Genomic DNA, 17554 nt, shown 5'->3' on the forward strand with positions numbered 1-17554 from the left:
GTAAGTGTATGTTTAACTTTACAAGAAACTGCCAAATTATTTATCTAGTTGTTCAGTGCTAGTATATAGAAATACAATTGACTTTTGTATATTAATTTTTTATCTTCTGACTTTATTAGTTTTGTAGCTATTTTGTAGGTTCTTTGGGACTTTCTATATAGATAATCGTGCCATCCATAAATACAGTTTTATTTCTTCTTTTATAATATATATATATATCTTTTATTTATTTTACTTGCCCTATTGCATTGGCTAGGACATTCAGGATGATATTGAATAGGAGAAATGACAGTAGAAACCCTTCTGTTCCTGATCTCAGGGGAACAATATTCAGCCTTTACCACTAAGTGTGATACTAGCTGTAGGTTTTTCATAGAGGTCCTTTATCAGCTTGAGAATGTTCTTATCTGTTCTTAGTTTGCTGTGAGTTCTTATCTTGAATGGATATATTTTTTTTTTTTTTTGGCTACACCACACAGTTTGCAGGATCTTAATTCCCCAACCAGGGATCAATCCCCGTGGATATAAATTTTGCCAAACACTTTTTGTGTCAAGTTTGTTGATTTGGTGAATGATTTCAATGTTCAAATATCGAGTCAGCCTTTCAATCTTTGAATAAACTCCACTTAGTGGTGATATATCATCCTTTTTATGTATTGTTGAGCTTGTGTGTGCATGCATGTATGCTGTCACTTCAGTTGTGTTCGACTCTGCGACCCTATGGACTGTAGCCCACTAGGCTTCTCTGTCCTTGGGATACTCCAGGCAAAAATACTGGAGTGGGTTGCCATGCCCTCCTCCAGGGGTATCTTCCTGACTCAGGGATTGAACCCGGATCCCCTGCATTGCAAACAGATTCTTTACCGCTAAGGCAGCAGGAAAGCACCATTGTTGAGTTCAACAATATATAAAATTAAAATCTTGCTAAAATAAAAATTGTGTGTACAATTTTTATATCTGTATTCTTGAGGGACATTGGTCTATTGTTTTCTTATAATGTCTTTGTCTGGTTTTGGTATCAAAGCCTCCTAGAATAAGTGGGAAAGTATTGCCTCCTCTTCAACTGTCTGGAAGAATTTGTATAGAACTAATATTGTTTCTTCCTTACAAGTTTTGTACAATTTACAAGTTAAGCCATCTAGGCCTGAAGGATGTTTCTGTTAGTTGTTGCTTTGGGTCAGAGGAGGGGTTAACTGTAATTCAGTTTTTTAAATAGATATAGGGTTGTTCAAGTTATATATTTTCTCTTGAGTGAAGTTTGGTAGTTTGTGTGTTTGACATGAATAACTTCATGCCAAACACATGAATGAATAACTCATAAATGCATGAAGTTATTCATAATATTCCCTTATTATCCTCCTAATATCCATAAAAGCTGTAGTAATGTTCTCTATCTCATTCATATTATTGATATTTTGTGTCTTTTCTCCTTTTTCTTGATTAGTTTGGCTAAGGTTTATCAAAGAATCAGTTCATTCTTACAAATGGTTAAAATAGTAAGCTTTATGTTATGTATATTCTACCATAGTTAAAAAAACTATCCCCAAAACCCCAGTTCATTAATTTCTAATCTGATCTTTATTATTTCCTTATTTCTGCTTTGGATTTAATTGGCTTTTTTTAAGTTTCTTGAGGTAGAACCTGAGGTCATTGATTTGAGTTCTTTTCTAATATAAACATTTAGTGCTATAAATTTCCCCTTTAATACTCCTTTAATGAAATCTAAAGGATGTTATTTAGTTTCCAAATATTAGGGGATTTTTTCCAAATATCTTTCTGTTGTGATTTCTAATTTAATTCCATTGTGGTTAGAGAATATACTTTTTATGACTTGAATTCCCTTGAATTTATTGAGATATATTATGACCTAGAATATGGTCAGTCTTGGCAAATGTTCACACTATGTGTACTTGAGAATGTATATTCTGCTATAGTTGGATAGAGTGTTCTATAAATGTCAATCATGTCAATTTGATAGATTGTGCGGTTCATTTCTACTGTTTCCTTGCTGATTTTCTGCCTACTTGTTCTATCAATTACTTAGAAATGGGTATTGAAATCTTCAACTAGAATTATGGATTTTTTTTTCTTCTTATAGTTCCATATATTTTGAAGCTCTATTATTAGGGGCATAAACATTTAAGATTAATTGATCCCTTTATTATTATAAAATGATCTTTTTTATTCCTGGCAATATTCTTTGTTTTGAGATCTACTTTTTCTGATAATAAGTCCATCAAGCTTTCTTTTAATGTTAGCGTGGTATATTTTTTTAAAATCCTTTTAGCTTTAACCTCTTTGTGCCTTCTTTGTTTTGTTTTCAGTTTATTTTGACGGCAGTGTGTCTTCATTGCTGTGCACAAGCTTTCCCTAGTTGCAGGGAGCAGGGACTACTCTTTGAGGGGGCTCCTCTTGCTGGGGAGCACCAGCCCTGGGCATGCAGGGTTCAGTAGTTGTGGTGCACGGGCTTAGTTGCCCCATGGTATGTGGGATCTTCCTGGACCAGGGATTGAACCCGGTGTACCCTGCATTGGCAGGCAAATTTTTTCTATTTGTCCCATCTGTTCTTCATTCCCTTTTCCTTGTTTTCTGGCTTCTTTTGGATCAATTGAGTATATTTATGATTCTACATTTTCTCCTTTGTTGGCTTATATATGATTTTGTTTCAGATAGCTTGGTGCTTTGTATATTATGGGCATTAAAATTAAGGGTTAAGTTCTTGAATAATTGACTCCCTTACTATATCTTTTTTTATCCTTGACAGTATTCCTTTTTTCTTCCAATTTTATTGAGATAAATCGATATACAGCACTGCATAAGTTTAAGGTGTACAGCATAGTGATTTGACTTATATACATCATTAAATAATCACAATAAGTTTAGTGAACATCTATCATTTCATATAGATACTAAATTAAAGAAATAGAAAAAATTTTTTCTTGTGATGAGAACTCTTAGGATTTACTCTTTTAACAACTTACAGCAGTGTTAGTTATATTTATCATGTTGCACATTATATCCCTAATACTTACTTATCTCATAACTGGAAGTTTGTACCTTTTGACTGCCTTCATTCAAGTCCTCCTTCCCCCACACCCCGCCTATGATAACCACAAATCTTACCTTTTTTGCTATGAGTTTGTTAATTTATTTGTGAAGTATATTGACCTACAACACTATGTTACTTCCTGTTACACAACAGCGATTCAATATATGATCACCATGATAAGTCTAATTGCAATATGTCACCATACAAAGATATTATATAGTCATTCTATATTCCCCACACTGTACATTTCATACCCTTGACTCCTTTATTTTCCAACTGGAATTTTGTACCTCTTAGTCTCCCTCACCTATTTCTTTCCTTCCTCTATCCCCCTCCCCACTGGCAGTTACCTGTTTGTTCTCTATAACTCTGTTTCTGTTTTGTTCATTTGTTTTGTTTTTTAGATCCTACTTATAAGTGAAAGCACATAGTTTTGTCTTTGTCTGACTTATTTCACTAAGCATAATATCCTCTAGATGTATTCATGTTGTCACAAATGGCTAGATTTCATTCTTATGGCTGGGTAACATTCCATCTTATATATACATATATCTCACATCTTTATCCATTCACCTATTGATGACACTTAGGTTATTGTACACTGGCTATTGTAAATAGTGCTGCAATAAACATTGGGGTGCAAATATGGTTTCTAATTATACTTTTTGTTTTCTTTGGATAAATACCCAGGAGTGGAATTGCTAGATCATTTGGTAGTTCTATTTTTAATTTTTTGAGACTCTCCATACTGTTTTCTCTCATGCCGATACCAATTTACATTCTCACCAACAGTGCACGAGGGTTCTCTTTTCCCCACAGCCTCACCATCACTGTTTCTTTTGAAATTTTTTTAAACTTTGTATTTTATATTGGAGTATAGTTGATTAACAATGTTGTGATAGTTTCAGGTGTACACAATGCTATATTTAAAATGGATAACCAACACTTATCATTTGTTGTCTTTTTGATAATAGCCATTCTGACAGGTGTGAGGTGATATCTCATTGTGGTTTTTTGATTTGTGTTTCCCTGATGGTTAGTGATGTTGAATATCTTTTCATATGTCTGTTGGCCATCTGTATGTCTTCTTTGGAAAAATGTCTATTCAGATCCTCTTTCCATTTTTAAATCTAGTTTTTGTTGGTTTTTGATATTGAGTTCTATGAGTTCTTCGTGTATTTTGGATATTAATCTCTTATCAGATATATCATTTGCAAATATCTTCTCCCTTTCCATAGATGGTCTTTTCATTTTGTTGATAGTTTCCTTTGCTGTGCAAGAGCTTTTAGTTGGATGTAGTACCATTTGTTTATTTTTGCTTTTGTTTCCCTTGCCTGAGGATGCTTAGTAAAATATTATTAAGACTGATGTCAAAGAGCTCACTGCCTATATTTCCTTCTAAAAAGATTTATAGTTCCAGGTCTTATGTCTAGGTCTTTGATCCATTCTGAATTTATTTTTGTGTATGATGTGAGAAAGTAGTCCAGTTTGATTCTTTTGCATGTAGTTGTCCAGTTTTCTGAGTACCATTTATTGTAGGGGCTGTCTTTTCCCCACTGTATATTCTTACCTCCTTTGTCATAGATTTATTGCCCATATAAGTGTGGGTAATAATATTCTTTAATGCAAATTCTGTATTTGTTGTTGCTCAGTCACTCAGTCATGTCCAACTCTTTGCAACCCCATGGACTGCAGCATGCCAGGCTTCCCTGTCCTTCACCATGTCCCGGAGCTTGCTTAAACTCATATCCATTGAGTCAGTGATGCCATCCAACCATCTCAACCTCTGTCATCCCCTTCTCCTCCTGCCTTCAATCTTTCCCAGCATCAGAGTCTTTTCCAGTGAATTGGCCAAAGTATTGAAGCTTCATTTTCAGCATCAGTCCTTCCAATGAATATTCAGGATGGATTTCCTTTAGGATTAACTGGTTTGATCTTCTTGCTGTCCAAGGGACTCTCAAGAGTCTTCTCCAACACCACAGTTCAAAAGCATCAGTTCTTCAGCGATCAGCCTTCTTTATGGTCCAACTCTCACATCCATACATGACTACCGAATAAACCATATCTTTGATTATATGGACCTTTGTTGGCGAAGCAATGTCTCTGCTTTTTAATACGCTATCTAGGTTGGTCATAGCTTTTCTTCCAAGGAGCAAGCGTCTTTTAATTTCATGGCTGTAGTCACCATCTACAGTGATTTTGGAGCCCAAGAAAATAAAGTCTGTCACTGTTTCCATTGTTTTCCCATCTATTTGCCATGAAGTGATGGGGCTGGATGCCATGATCTTCATTTTTTGAATGTTGAGTTTTAAGCCAGCTTTTTCACTCTCTCTTTCACCTTCATCAAGAGGCTCTTTGGTTCCTCTTCAGTTTCTGCCATAAGGGTGGTGTCATCTGCATATCTGAGGTTATTGATATTTCTCCTGGCAATCTTGATTCCAGATTGCCAGAATTGATTCCAGATTAATATCAAATAATTATATTTGATTAATAATAATTAATAATCATTAATATAAAATATATCCACTCAGCTTTCTTTGACTACTCTTAGCATGGTATATCTTCATCTAAAAATGAAAATTTTCATTTTTTGAAAGTATCTGTTTTTTATTATACTGGATCTTCATTGCGATACACAGGCTTCTCATTGTGGTGGCTTCTGTTGTTGAGCACAGGCTCTATGCACATGGGCTTCAGTAGTTGCAACACTTGGGCTCAGATGTTGTAGTGTGCAGGCTCTAGAGCACGGGCTCAGCTGTTGTGGTGCTTAGGCTCAGTTGCTCCATGGCATGTGGGTTCCTCCCAGAGGGTTTGAACCCATGTCCCCTGCATTGGAAGGCGGATTCTTATCCAGTGTACCACCAGGGAAGTCCAGGCTACCTTTCTAAAAACTGAATTTAGTTAATTTTGTTTGCATTTTTTAAAATTCCATTGATCTATTTTAAAGATTAATAATGGTTATCTGTTTATTAAGTAGAACAGATGATCAAAATATGCTTCAGTTCTGTATTACAACTTATTATGGACAAAGATTAAGGAGAAAATGGAGAAGGTAAAGACAGAATACATAGCAATGCTAGGATATCTGAAGAAAGATTTTCTGCAGAAAGCTTTCTTGTGACCTTTTCGGAAATTGCCACTAAAGGGTCTTAGAGCACAATTGGGATTTTTGGTGAGTTTTGGCACAAATGGAAATCTCACTTCTACTTACTTGGGCTCTGGTTCAAGTGAAATTAAACCTGGAGTGAATCTAGCCTATGGGCCAGAGATTCCTCATCCTTAACCTAACATGACTGATTTATCTTCTAGAGTTGGCTTGGAAATGAAATTGAGGTAATGGTCAGTACTGAGGAAGCCAAACGCCATCTGAATGACCTTCTTGAAGACAGAAAGATTCTGGCTCAGGATGTGGCTCAACTTAAATTAAAAATGGAATCTGGGGAGAATCCACCTCCTAAACTCCGGGTAAGTACTCTGTGGAAATATGTTGCCAATGATCATACTCTACACTCCCCAGAAACCCTCACTAATTTGGAGAACTTCTTTCCAATTAGAGCTTCACCCTCATCCTCACTTCTTCTTTACAGAGGCGAACATTCTCACTTGCTGAACTGCGTGGTCAGGTTTCTGAGTCAGAGGATTCCGTTAAAAAGCAGATTGAAAGCCTAGAGACTGAAATGGAACTCAGGTAATGGTACTATCTCTAAGGCATTATAAAAATTTATGCCTTGAATCAGGAGAAGGAAATGGCAACCCACTCCAGTATTCTTGCCTGGAGAATCCCAGGGACAGAGGAGCCTGGTGGGCTTCTGTCTGTGGGGTCGCACAGAGTCGGACACGACTGAAGCGACTTAGCAGCAGCAGCAGCAGCAATGTGATACACCACATTAACAAACTGAAAGATAAAAATCATATGATTATCTCAATAGATGCAGAGAAAGCCTTTGACAAAATTCAACATGCATTTATGATAAAAACCCTTCAGAAAGCACTATAGAAGGAACATACCTCAACATAATAAAAGCCATATATGATAAACCCACAGCACACATCATCCTCAATGGTGAAAAATTGAAAGCATTTCCCCTAAAGTCAGGAACAAGACAAGGGTGGCCACTCTCACCACTACTATTCAATATAGTTTTGGAAGTTTTCGCCACAGCAATCAGAGCAGAAAAATAAATAAAAGGAATAAAAAAATTATGCCTTGAATCAAAATAGAAGCTATCAATCAGTGATTCAAAAGCTTTGTGATGTCAGAGAAACAAGAGAAGAGAATGATTTTTTTGAACTATACACTTCACTAGGCATGCTAGATACATTTTCTCATTCAGTCTCTGTGAGATATATACATTATGAGATAAGCATCATTCTTCTCACTTTAGAGATCTAAAGTTGAAAGATCTTAAAAAATTTGCTAAAGATTATACAGAACCAGGATTTGAAATCCATTTTATCTAATTCCAATATCTATTATCTTTATGATATATCACAAGAACTGACAAAAAACAAAACTTTAGAGGAACCCAATAAATGATACCAGAAGATCAACAACCTGGGAGAAAGAATTTTAGAGATCATCAGCAAAGTAGATAAAATGCATAAGTAAACTACCATGAGCTTTAAATGAGATTAGAAAGTAAAGTATAGGACTTGCCTAGTGGCTCAGTGGAAAGGAATCCTCTGGCCAATGCAGGGGACACAGGTTCAATCTCTAGTCCAGGAAGATTCCACATGCCTCAGAGCAACTAAGCCCATGCACCACAACTGCTGGAGCCTGTGCTCTCTAGGGCCCAGATGCCACGACACCCTGCGTGCTACAACTACTGAAGCCCACGCACCTGGAGCCTGTGCTCCACAACAAGAGAAGCCACCACAATGAGAAGCCCAAGCACCTCAACAAAGAGTAACCCCCACTCACTGCAACTAGAGAAAGCCTATGCAAAGCAACTAAGACCCAGCACAGCCAAAAAAATAAATAAAATGAAAGTAAAGTACATAACACAGAACTTGGCATCTTAGAAGTGCTCGATAAATGCTCTTCTCTTTAATCACTATTACTGTCTTTTAAATATCTATGAAATCTATACGGAACAGAACTTTGATAGATGTTTTATACTATCTTAGGTATAATAGAATTTTATTGCCCAGAAGACCTTGGCGATCATTTAATTTGTTTTCAGCAACGCACACTAGCTGTATATCTTTGAATATGTCTAAGTCACTCAGCAATTGATATTCTGCTTTGTGCTACACTTGGAGAAGGAAATGGCAACCCACTTCAGTATTCTTGCCTGGAAAATCCCATGGACAGAGGAACCTGATAGGCTACAGTCCATGGGGTCACAAAGAGTCGGACACGACTGAGTGACTTCACTTCACTTTGTGCTACACTAGATATAGTTGGGATATATAGAAAGTATAGATGGCATTGTCCTTGCTTTCAAGTAGAAACATTGAGTGAAGTCACTCATTATTGACTGACAGTGGCATGTTGAAATTGTTTGTTAAAATTTCAGGAATGGTGTAAACTGTTGATAGCTTACAATCGCTCATGGTGAGAATATTTACACTATGGAAACTAGCAAAGGCTACAAATCAGATCTGGTATTTTTAGGTGCTGTTTGTTACACATTTATGTGCACACCATTGTGCATAAGTAAATGATTATATAAATGTAGGGCAGGTGCCACATAGAGTGCAATTAGACGAAGGTGAGTTTAATCAAAGGAATTTCTCTAAAGACAGGAAAGGGCATTTGATAGATAAAACAACTCTAAAGTGTTCTGGCCCACCTCTTCCAAGAAGCCTTCCCTGACTCTTCATCCCTCACTAACTTTCCTCTTCTCTAAACTCCTTCAGAAATTACAGTACTCAGTCATGTAGTACAGATGATATATGTTATCTTTATATTTATTGATTATTTTATATCTATTAGTCTTGTCAATCTAGACAGATTGTAAGCTTGTTGAAGGAAAGGACTACATATTAGACCAGGGTTCTCAAAGTATGGTGTACAGTCTCCTGGGGATCTCTGAGACCCTTTCAGGGAACCTGTGTGACTCCCTGTTTTTATAATAATATTAAGAAATTGTTTGCCATTTTTACTATGTTGACATTTGCCATAATAATACCAAAGCAATAGTGGACAAAACTGCTAGCACCTTAGCTTGAATCAAAGCAATGGCACAAACCTGTGCCACGTGTTGTACTCAGTCATGTCTGACTCTTTACGACCCCATAGACCATAGCCTGCCAAGCTCCTCTGTCCATGGGATTCTCCAGGCAAGAATACTGAAGTGAGTTACCATGCCCTCCTCCAGTAGATCTTCCCAACCCAGGAACTGAACCCACATCTCTTCTGTCTCCTGCATTGGCAGACGGCTTCTTTACCACTAGTACCACCTGAGAAGCCCAGCACAAACCTGTACTAGCAATCATTGAATACTTCATCATCACACACTCTCATTTTTTTCAAGTCAGTTTTACTCAAGAATGGCTGTGATAAAACAATAAAAATTGTTAATTTTTTAAAATCTCAACTTTTGAGTTCAGATCTTTATAATGTTCCGTGTAACAGAACAGGAAGAATACATAAAGCATTTGTGCTGATGTCAAAGGCTGATGTTTGTCTCAAGGAAGAGCACTTGTGCAGTTTGAGGTGTGAGCTCGACAGGCCTCTTTTTCACAGAACATCAGTTTTACTTGAAACGACTACTGACAGACAAAGTATGGTTATTCAGACTTGGGTACTTGGCAGACATTTTCTCAAAAATGAGCAGAGTGAGCCTGTCACATCAAGGAAAACAACTGTCAGTGTTTGTCACCAAAAATAAAATTTGAGCTTTCAAGCAAAACTTAGAATTTTGTGTATGATGTGTATCCATCACTGTTAACTTGGCAGTTTTACATAACTTTTCTAATGTGCCCAGTAGTGATATTAACAATTGTTATCTTATTTCTATTGTATAACAAAATGTGTTGATTTGAGGGTTCTGTATGACCGTCCAAATGACATGTTACAGAATCACGTAAGAGTAAAAGATCCATTCAGTTGGCAAGTAACTACATTTCAACTCTTTTAAGGAACTTGTTGGGTTTTGGTGTAGTCTCAAAGAAGAATATCCACAGTTTTCTGAAAAGGCTGTCAAAATGCTCCTCCCAGGAATTTCCGGGTGGTACAGTGGTTAGGACTCCATACTTTCACTGCAGTGCCCTGGGTTCAATCCCTGGTCAGGGAACTAAGATCCCATAAGCTGTGCAGAGAGGCCAAAATTAAATTAAATTAAAAATTAAAATAGTGCTCGCTTCGGCAGCACATATACTAAAATTGGAATGATACAGAGAAGATTAGCATGGCCCCTGCGCAAGGATGACATGCAAATTCGTGAAGCGTTCCATATTTTTAATACATGTAACTCCATGGCTGATTCATGTCAATTCAGTGTATGACAAAACCCACTACAATATTGTAAAGTAATTAGCCTCCAACTAATAAAAATAAATGAAAAAAAAAGAAAAAAAAATTAAAAGAAAATGCTCCTCTTTTGTCCAACTAAATATCCACGTGTGGCCAGACTGCCTTCATTTACATCATCCAGAACATGTCACAAAAGATTAAATGCAGAGGGACATGTAAGAATCCAGCTGTCTTTTACTGAACCATACATTACAGAGAAATGTCAATGTAAAACAATCTCACTCTTCTTACTGCATTGTTTTTTGTATTGGAAAATGTTTTGTGTGTGTGTGTGAGAGAGAGAGAAAAAGACACTCATACACACACACACACGTTCATGTCCTTCTCAGACCTTAGAATGTGACTTTATTTGGAAATAGTTTCACTGCAGATGTAATTGTTAATATATGATGGATTATTGTGACTTTAAGTGAATTAATAAATATTTTCCTCACTTTTACTTTCTAATAGTGTAAATATCTATAGATATAATGTATATGAGCAAAATTTCTTAGAGGTCCTCAATAATTTCTAAGAGTGTAAAGGGGTCCTGAGACCCAAAAAGTTAAGAACTGCTATCTCAGATTATTTTAGTATCCATTTTCTTTATAGTACCTTATTGCATGTTACACACATGCCAGTACACTCCCTCTCACTGGATACCTAGCAAATTTGAGACAGAAGGTATTGATGAAACTGAAATATTATGCAGACCTTGGTCTCAGGCCATACTTGATCATAAAGAATCTTGTCCTTGTAAATGTGAGCCACCATATCACAATTCCAGCTTATATGGCCTCAAGACAAAGTCATATTATAGTCAATGTGCTACAACAAAAGCCTCACTAAAACAAATCTTTCCAAGCCCACTGTATGACCCACTTATTTCAACTAGTATTTAATAAAATAAAAACATTTGGATAGTCTTGGAGTCCCTTTACAATATTTGAGATACTGTATAAAATCCTAACCAGATGACTCAGTCATTATTTAAGTGATATTTAACTGATACCGCTGTCCATAAAAGTATTTGAAGTTTCTCCTTAGAGCTCTTCCCTTTCCTTTATGTCGAGGCTACTAGCAATAAGGCACACTGTTTCTTTCCCTGAAGGAGTGCTCAGATTGCTGACCTACAGCAGAAGCTGCTGGACGCAGAAAGTGAAGACAGACCAAAACACCGCTGGGAGAATATTGCTACCATTCTGGAAGCCAAGTGTGCCCTGAAATACTTAACTGGAGAAGTAAACATTTCTTCCTATCAGCCATTAGGGGTCTGGTTTGGTGGTTTGAAATTAGATGTTAGCCTGGAATATTGTCATAGTGCTATTGCCACTGTTCGTGGTAGAAACCACAATGACACTATCATTAGAGAAATAGTTTCATGGGTAAAGGTTTGTGTGAGCAAGTACAGCCTGGTCACTTAAAAAATATATATAACTTGCAAGCTGATACTCATGCCTGACATATAACAGGTGCTCAATAATGTTCACTGTTATTATGAAAAGTTTAAGATACCATAGTAAGCCATTGATCAAACATAAAATATTATACTATACTACTTTTTACCTCTGATATGTATTTCAAAAAGTTTTAAGTACAATCTAGGAGAGAGAAAACCTTGACATATAAAGATTCATCTTAAGGAAAATCCGTCTTCACTGACCTTAAAATAATATAACATCATCCATTGTCACAAAAGGAATTAAAATTGATCACCTCTGGTGATTGAGGCAAGCATACAAACTAACTCTGCAAGTTTGAGCAATGCTATCATTTATACATTTTTGTATTGGGTTAGCAGATTTATCCTACTAAGGAAATCCTTATTAGTCTTGTGAACACTGGTATTTATGATGTTCACCATCGGGACTAGTAGAGAATATAAAACCAGGCCAGCATAGGATATCAATCTAGCCTAAAGAGCCAAAGCTGCAGTTTCAGCTAGTGTGTCTACGAGTTCCAACATGTGAACACAGGCACTCTGAAATGGGACATAATTAGCCATAAGGGTGTGACTTATGGATTTTTTTGTTAATTAAGGAAGAACTTTTTGAATATCGGAATTTAGAATTGTCTGATACTCTTTGTGTTAGATTCATTCTTGCCTTGAAGTAGAACAAGAGACTAAATGACCTTAGTGGTGGCTTCCAGCTCTAAGATATCTATCTCAGCAGATAACTATCTGGGCTCTTGGTTTGAATGGTGTTGTTACTATTCAATGGTAGAATCCATGACATGAAAAAATAAGACTAGACTTGGACAAGGAAGAATATTTCTCAGTCAGTTTCAAGAAAGCTGACATTTTTCTGCCTAATGAATGGGGAAAGGTGACCATTCTCCAAATAAACTGATCTTCTTTTATCCCTTCCAGCTGGTCTCCTCCAAAATACAGGTCAGCAAGCTTGAAAGCAACCTGAAACAGAACAAGGCCAGCTATGCTGATATGCAGAAGATGCTGTTTGAGGAACGAAACCATTTTGCTGAAATAGAAGCAGAGTTACAGGCAGAGCTGGTGAGAATGGAGCAACAGCACCAAGAGAAGGTAAGCTGGCAAGCCAAGGAGCTATACTGATAAACAAACCATCATTGCTTTCTGTTGTTGGTTTAAAATAATAATAGTGGGAGGTATGAAGTTTCCTTCAAAAGGCCATGTAGTCTTTTCCAATCTTTGCAAATAAGAAACCAGAAACAGAAAAATGACTTATCTAAGTTTACACGTGCCAGTGACAGTGGCTCTTAGCTTCCAACTATTTTTTTGTTTAATATTTATCTACTTATTTATTTGGCTGTCTCGGATCTTAGTTGCAGCATCAGCATCTTTTGTTGCAGCACATGGGCTTCTCTCCAGTTGTGGCCCAAGGGTTCCAGAGCACATGGGCTCAGTAGTTGTGGTACACAAGCTTAATTGCCTCACAGCATGTGGGATCTTAGTTCCCCAACCAGGGATCGAACCCATGTTCCCTGCATTGGCAGGTGGATTCTTAACCACTGGACCACCTGGGAAGTTCCTTAAGCTCCAACCTTAATACCAAGATGAACATGCTGATAATACTGTGACTGTGCTTAGTACTTCAAGCCATGAGAGTAAAAGAGAATAATTTTCTTTGAAATCACAGAGGAATAACTGCATCACTTCAGTTCAGTTCACTCGCTCAGTCATGTCCGACTCTTTGTGACTCCATGGACCACAGCATGCCAGGCCTCCCTGTCCATCACCAACTCCCAGAGTCTACTCAAACTCATGTCCATTGAGTCGGTGATGCCATCTACCCATCTCATCCTCTGTCGTCCCCTTTTCCTCCTGCCTTCAATCTTTCCCAGCATCAGGGTCTTTTCAAATGAGTCAACTCTTCGCATCAGGTGGCCAAAGTATTGGAGTTTCAGCTTCAAAATCAGTCCTTCCAATGAATATTCAGGACTGATCTCCTTTAGGATGGACTGGTTGGATCTCCTTGCAGTCCAAGGGACTCTCAGGAGTCTTCTCCAACACCACACTTCAAAAGCATCAATTCTTCACCACTCAGCTTTCTTTATAGTCCAACTCTTACATCCATACATCACTACTGGAAAAGCCATAGCCCTGACGAGACGGACCTTTGTTGGTAAAGTAATGTCTCTGCTTTTTAACATGCTGTCTAGGTTGGTCATAACTTTCCTTCCAAGGAGTAAGCGTCTTTTAATTTCACGGCTACAGTCACCATCTGCAGTGATTTTGGAGCCCCAAAAAATAAAGTCTGTCACTGTTTCCATTGTTTCCCCATCTATTTGCCATGAAGTGATGGGACTAGATGCCATGATCTTAGTTTTTTGAATGTTGAGCTTTAAGCCAACTCTTTCACTCTCCTCTTTCACTTTCATCAAGAGGCTCTTTAGTTCTTCAGTTTATGCCATAAGGGTGCCATAAGGTTCTTCTTCAATTTCTGCATATCTGAGGTTATTGATATTTCTCACAGCAATCTTGATTCCAGCTTGTGCTTCATCCAGCCCAGAATTTCTCATGATGTACTCTGCATATAAATTAAATAAGCAGGGTGACAATATACAGCCTTGACGTACTCCTTTTCCTGTTTGGAACCAGTCTGTTGTTCCAAAGAGTTCTAACTGTTGCTTCCTGACATGCATACAAATTTCTCAAGAGGCAGGTCAGGTGATCTGGTATTCCCATCTCTTTCAGAATCTTCCACATTTTATTGTGATCCACACAGTCAAAGGCTTTGGCATAGTCAATAAAGCAGAAATAGGTGTTTTTCTGGAACTCTTGCTTATTCGATGATCCAGCAGATGTTGGTAATTTGATCTCTGGTTCCTCTGCCTTTTCTAAAACCAGCTTGAACATCTACAAGTTCACGGTTCACGTATTGTTGAAGCCTTGCTTGGAGAATTTTGAGCATTACTTTACTAGTGTGTGAGATGAGTGCAATTGTGCAGTAGTTTGAACATTCTTTGGCATTGCCTTTCTTTGGGAGTGGAATGAACACTGACCCTTTCCAATCCTGTGGCCACTGCTGAGTTTTCCAAATTTCCTGGCATATTGAGTGCAGCACTTTCACAGCATCATCTTTTAGGATTTGAAATAGCTCAACTGGAATTCCATCACCTCCACTAGCTTTGTTCATAGTGATGCTTCCTAAGGCCCACTTGACTTCACATTCCAGGATGTCTGGCTCTAGGTGGGTGATCACACCATCCTAGTTATCTGGGTCGTGAAGATCTTTTTTGTACAGTTCTGTGTATTCTTGGCACCTCTTCTTAATATCGTCTGCTTCTGTTCGGTCCATACTATTTCTGTCCTTTATTGGGCTAAACTGAAGTTCCTTTTTCCTCTTATTCCTTTGGTACCATTGGGTTGTATTTTTCTCTAGGTGCTGTACCTCCTCAGTCAGCTGCAACAGAGCCAAATGGCGGAGAAGCAGCTAGAAGAGTCAGTCAGCGAAAAGGAACAACAGCTGCTGAACACCCTGAAGTGTCAGGTATGGACATGAGGCAAAGCTCTCCAGAGATGGGGTCCACGGGCCTGACTTAGAACTCTATCTGATTTAGACCATTGTTTAACCTGCAGAAAAAATTACCTACTGAAAAGAAGTTTATAATGGTAGCCTCTGTTGCTTTGTTAGCCCTATTTGGTCAATTTAGTGATGTTTAGGATGTAGCCATACATAGGATAACCTCTGTTTTGGTACAGAAATGAGAATATATACTCTGTACCAGACTTTAAGGCCTCCTCGTTCTTTCTCTCAACCCTGAGCTCTAAAGAGTTGAGAATGTTAAATCATCTAGTAGAATCCTAGGGGCATTTAGCTGTCTCTTTCTGTGCCTGCTATGAGTTGAGACCTGACATGTTTGTAAAATGCCTGGGGTCTGCATTTCTTCCAGAGTCTGGGAACACCACACCCTTTAATAGCATGTTGGAGCACTATTTTATCCAAGTTAGCATCTTTTTCCTGAACCGCCAGTCTCTAAGTTTTCCTTGGCACCTCTCACTGAAGACATAACCAAACTTGTTAAGGTCATATGCATGAATCCAGTTGTCTTAAGTGCCAAGAAAGTTTAATCAGAAAAAAAAAAAAGTTTAATCAGGCTCATTAGTGCAGCAAATAAACTGCTTAATCTGTGTTGAGAAGCATGGACAAAAGCATCCAAAGATGTCAAAAAAACAGCTGACTCTCTGGGTGGGTTTCTTTATTGGCATCCTGATGTGAATAAGGGATATGAGGCTAGAAAATAGAGAAAAATGAAGAAGGTGTATAGGGCAGAGCCCATGCTTCCTGTGAGTGTGGTCATGGCTGCTTGGGAATGTTGGAATAGAGGTGGCATTCAGGACATCTAGGAATTGGTAGGGATCAGGCATTTTTCTGGGTGCCAATGCCTGCTGTGCAAAAACCATCTGCTGCCAGCAACTTGGCAGTAGTGTGTTTTCATCTCTGAGTTGTTTGGTAACCCATATGTAGTACCCAAAATAACCCCACCTATCACTGCATTATCTGGAAACAGGATGAAGAACTTGAGAAGATGCGGGAAGTGTGTGAGCAAAATCAGCAGCTTCTTCAAGAGAATAAACTCATGAAGCAGGTACTGCAGCTTCCCACCCATTCAGTAAGCCCTGGGAGACCCTGTTGCAACTGAGACCAGCCCTTGGGAGCAACTCCTAGTATATATAGACTAGGCTCTATTTTATGAGGTCTTCATCTAGTTTCCATGTGATATGGTCATGTCCATTTCAGATGATATAAAAGACATTTAAATTTGCTCCTTTCTGAATCTAATACTGATCCTGTAAAGTGGGAATCCTTCAACCTACTTTGCTATTATCCGGCCTCACTTTACCATGGCTTAAAATTAAGCTAATTAGGATTCTGTGTTTTATCCATGAACACTCTCAGAAGCTTCCCTGCAAAGTACACTTTGTCTCTTCTTTTCAAATAGAAACTGAACCTCCTCCAAGTAGCCAGCAGACAGAAATCTCATCTTCGTAAGGATACCCGTCTGTCTCCAGACTCTTCTTTTGAATATATCCCACCTAAGGTAAACTACTCAGTGCCTGTGATACCTTCGCATAGCCAAGGTTTGTGGTGAGTGTGCAAAAATCACCTTTTTAGAAGTGGTTGATAGTTAAAATTCCTACATTCCAGCATCCCAAGTTTCCTGGGAGTCCCAGATAAAGCTACAGTACAATCTTGAGGAAAATAGACTTCCTCCCTCCCTAGAAGCCTGTCTTTAGGCTATTTAGGTCATTTAGGTCATTTAGGCATTATGCAACACAGCTGAGAAGGAGGAGCACAGAGCAGTGTTCAGCTGTCCATCTAAAGATACTTATCATATCATGAGTCTCTCCCTCCTCCCTCAGATTACTCAGCCTCTGTCCCTTCAGTTTCTCTCCCTTCAAAGACTGTAAGGTCAAAGGCTAAAGTAGAATCTTCTTCTGATTGGTAAAGCCAAGTGGGCTGTCTTTGAGGGCATCTAAAATCTCTGCTCTTAGAATATAGCTGGCAGCAGCTACTAAGAAGATAGGATCCAAGTGTTGTTGTTGTTCTTAGTTAAATAACCAT

General features: G+C 38.0%; 1 protein-coding gene and 1 non-coding gene across 4 annotated transcripts in view; both read left to right on the forward strand.

Annotated features, from left to right (window-relative positions):
* Positions 1-17554, forward strand: part of KIF4A (kinesin family member 4A) — a 128896-nt gene that overhangs the window by 97713 nt on the left and 13629 nt on the right. For all 3 annotated transcript variants that reach the window (XM_020882985.2, XM_020882988.2, XM_020882986.2), the window contains exons 21-27: positions 6359-6514; positions 6637-6737; positions 11620-11749; positions 12880-13050; positions 15371-15478; positions 16500-16577; positions 16932-17030. In XM_020882985.2, the coding sequence (XP_020738644.2) occupies positions 6359-6514; positions 6637-6737; positions 11620-11749; positions 12880-13050; positions 15371-15478; positions 16500-16577; positions 16932-17030 (843 nt within the window). The remainder of the gene's footprint in view (positions 1-6358; positions 6515-6636; positions 6738-11619; positions 11750-12879; positions 13051-15370; positions 15479-16499; positions 16578-16931; positions 17031-17554) is intronic.
* Positions 10350-10456, forward strand: LOC139033208 (U6 spliceosomal RNA). The gene has a single exon (XR_011485831.1). It is a non-coding gene; the product is annotated as a U6 spliceosomal RNA (small nuclear RNA).

This window comes from Odocoileus virginianus, chromosome X, assembly GCF_023699985.2.
Source record: "Odocoileus virginianus isolate 20LAN1187 ecotype Illinois chromosome X, Ovbor_1.2, whole genome shotgun sequence".
Lineage (NCBI taxonomy): Eukaryota > Metazoa > Chordata > Mammalia > Artiodactyla > Cervidae > Odocoileus > Odocoileus virginianus.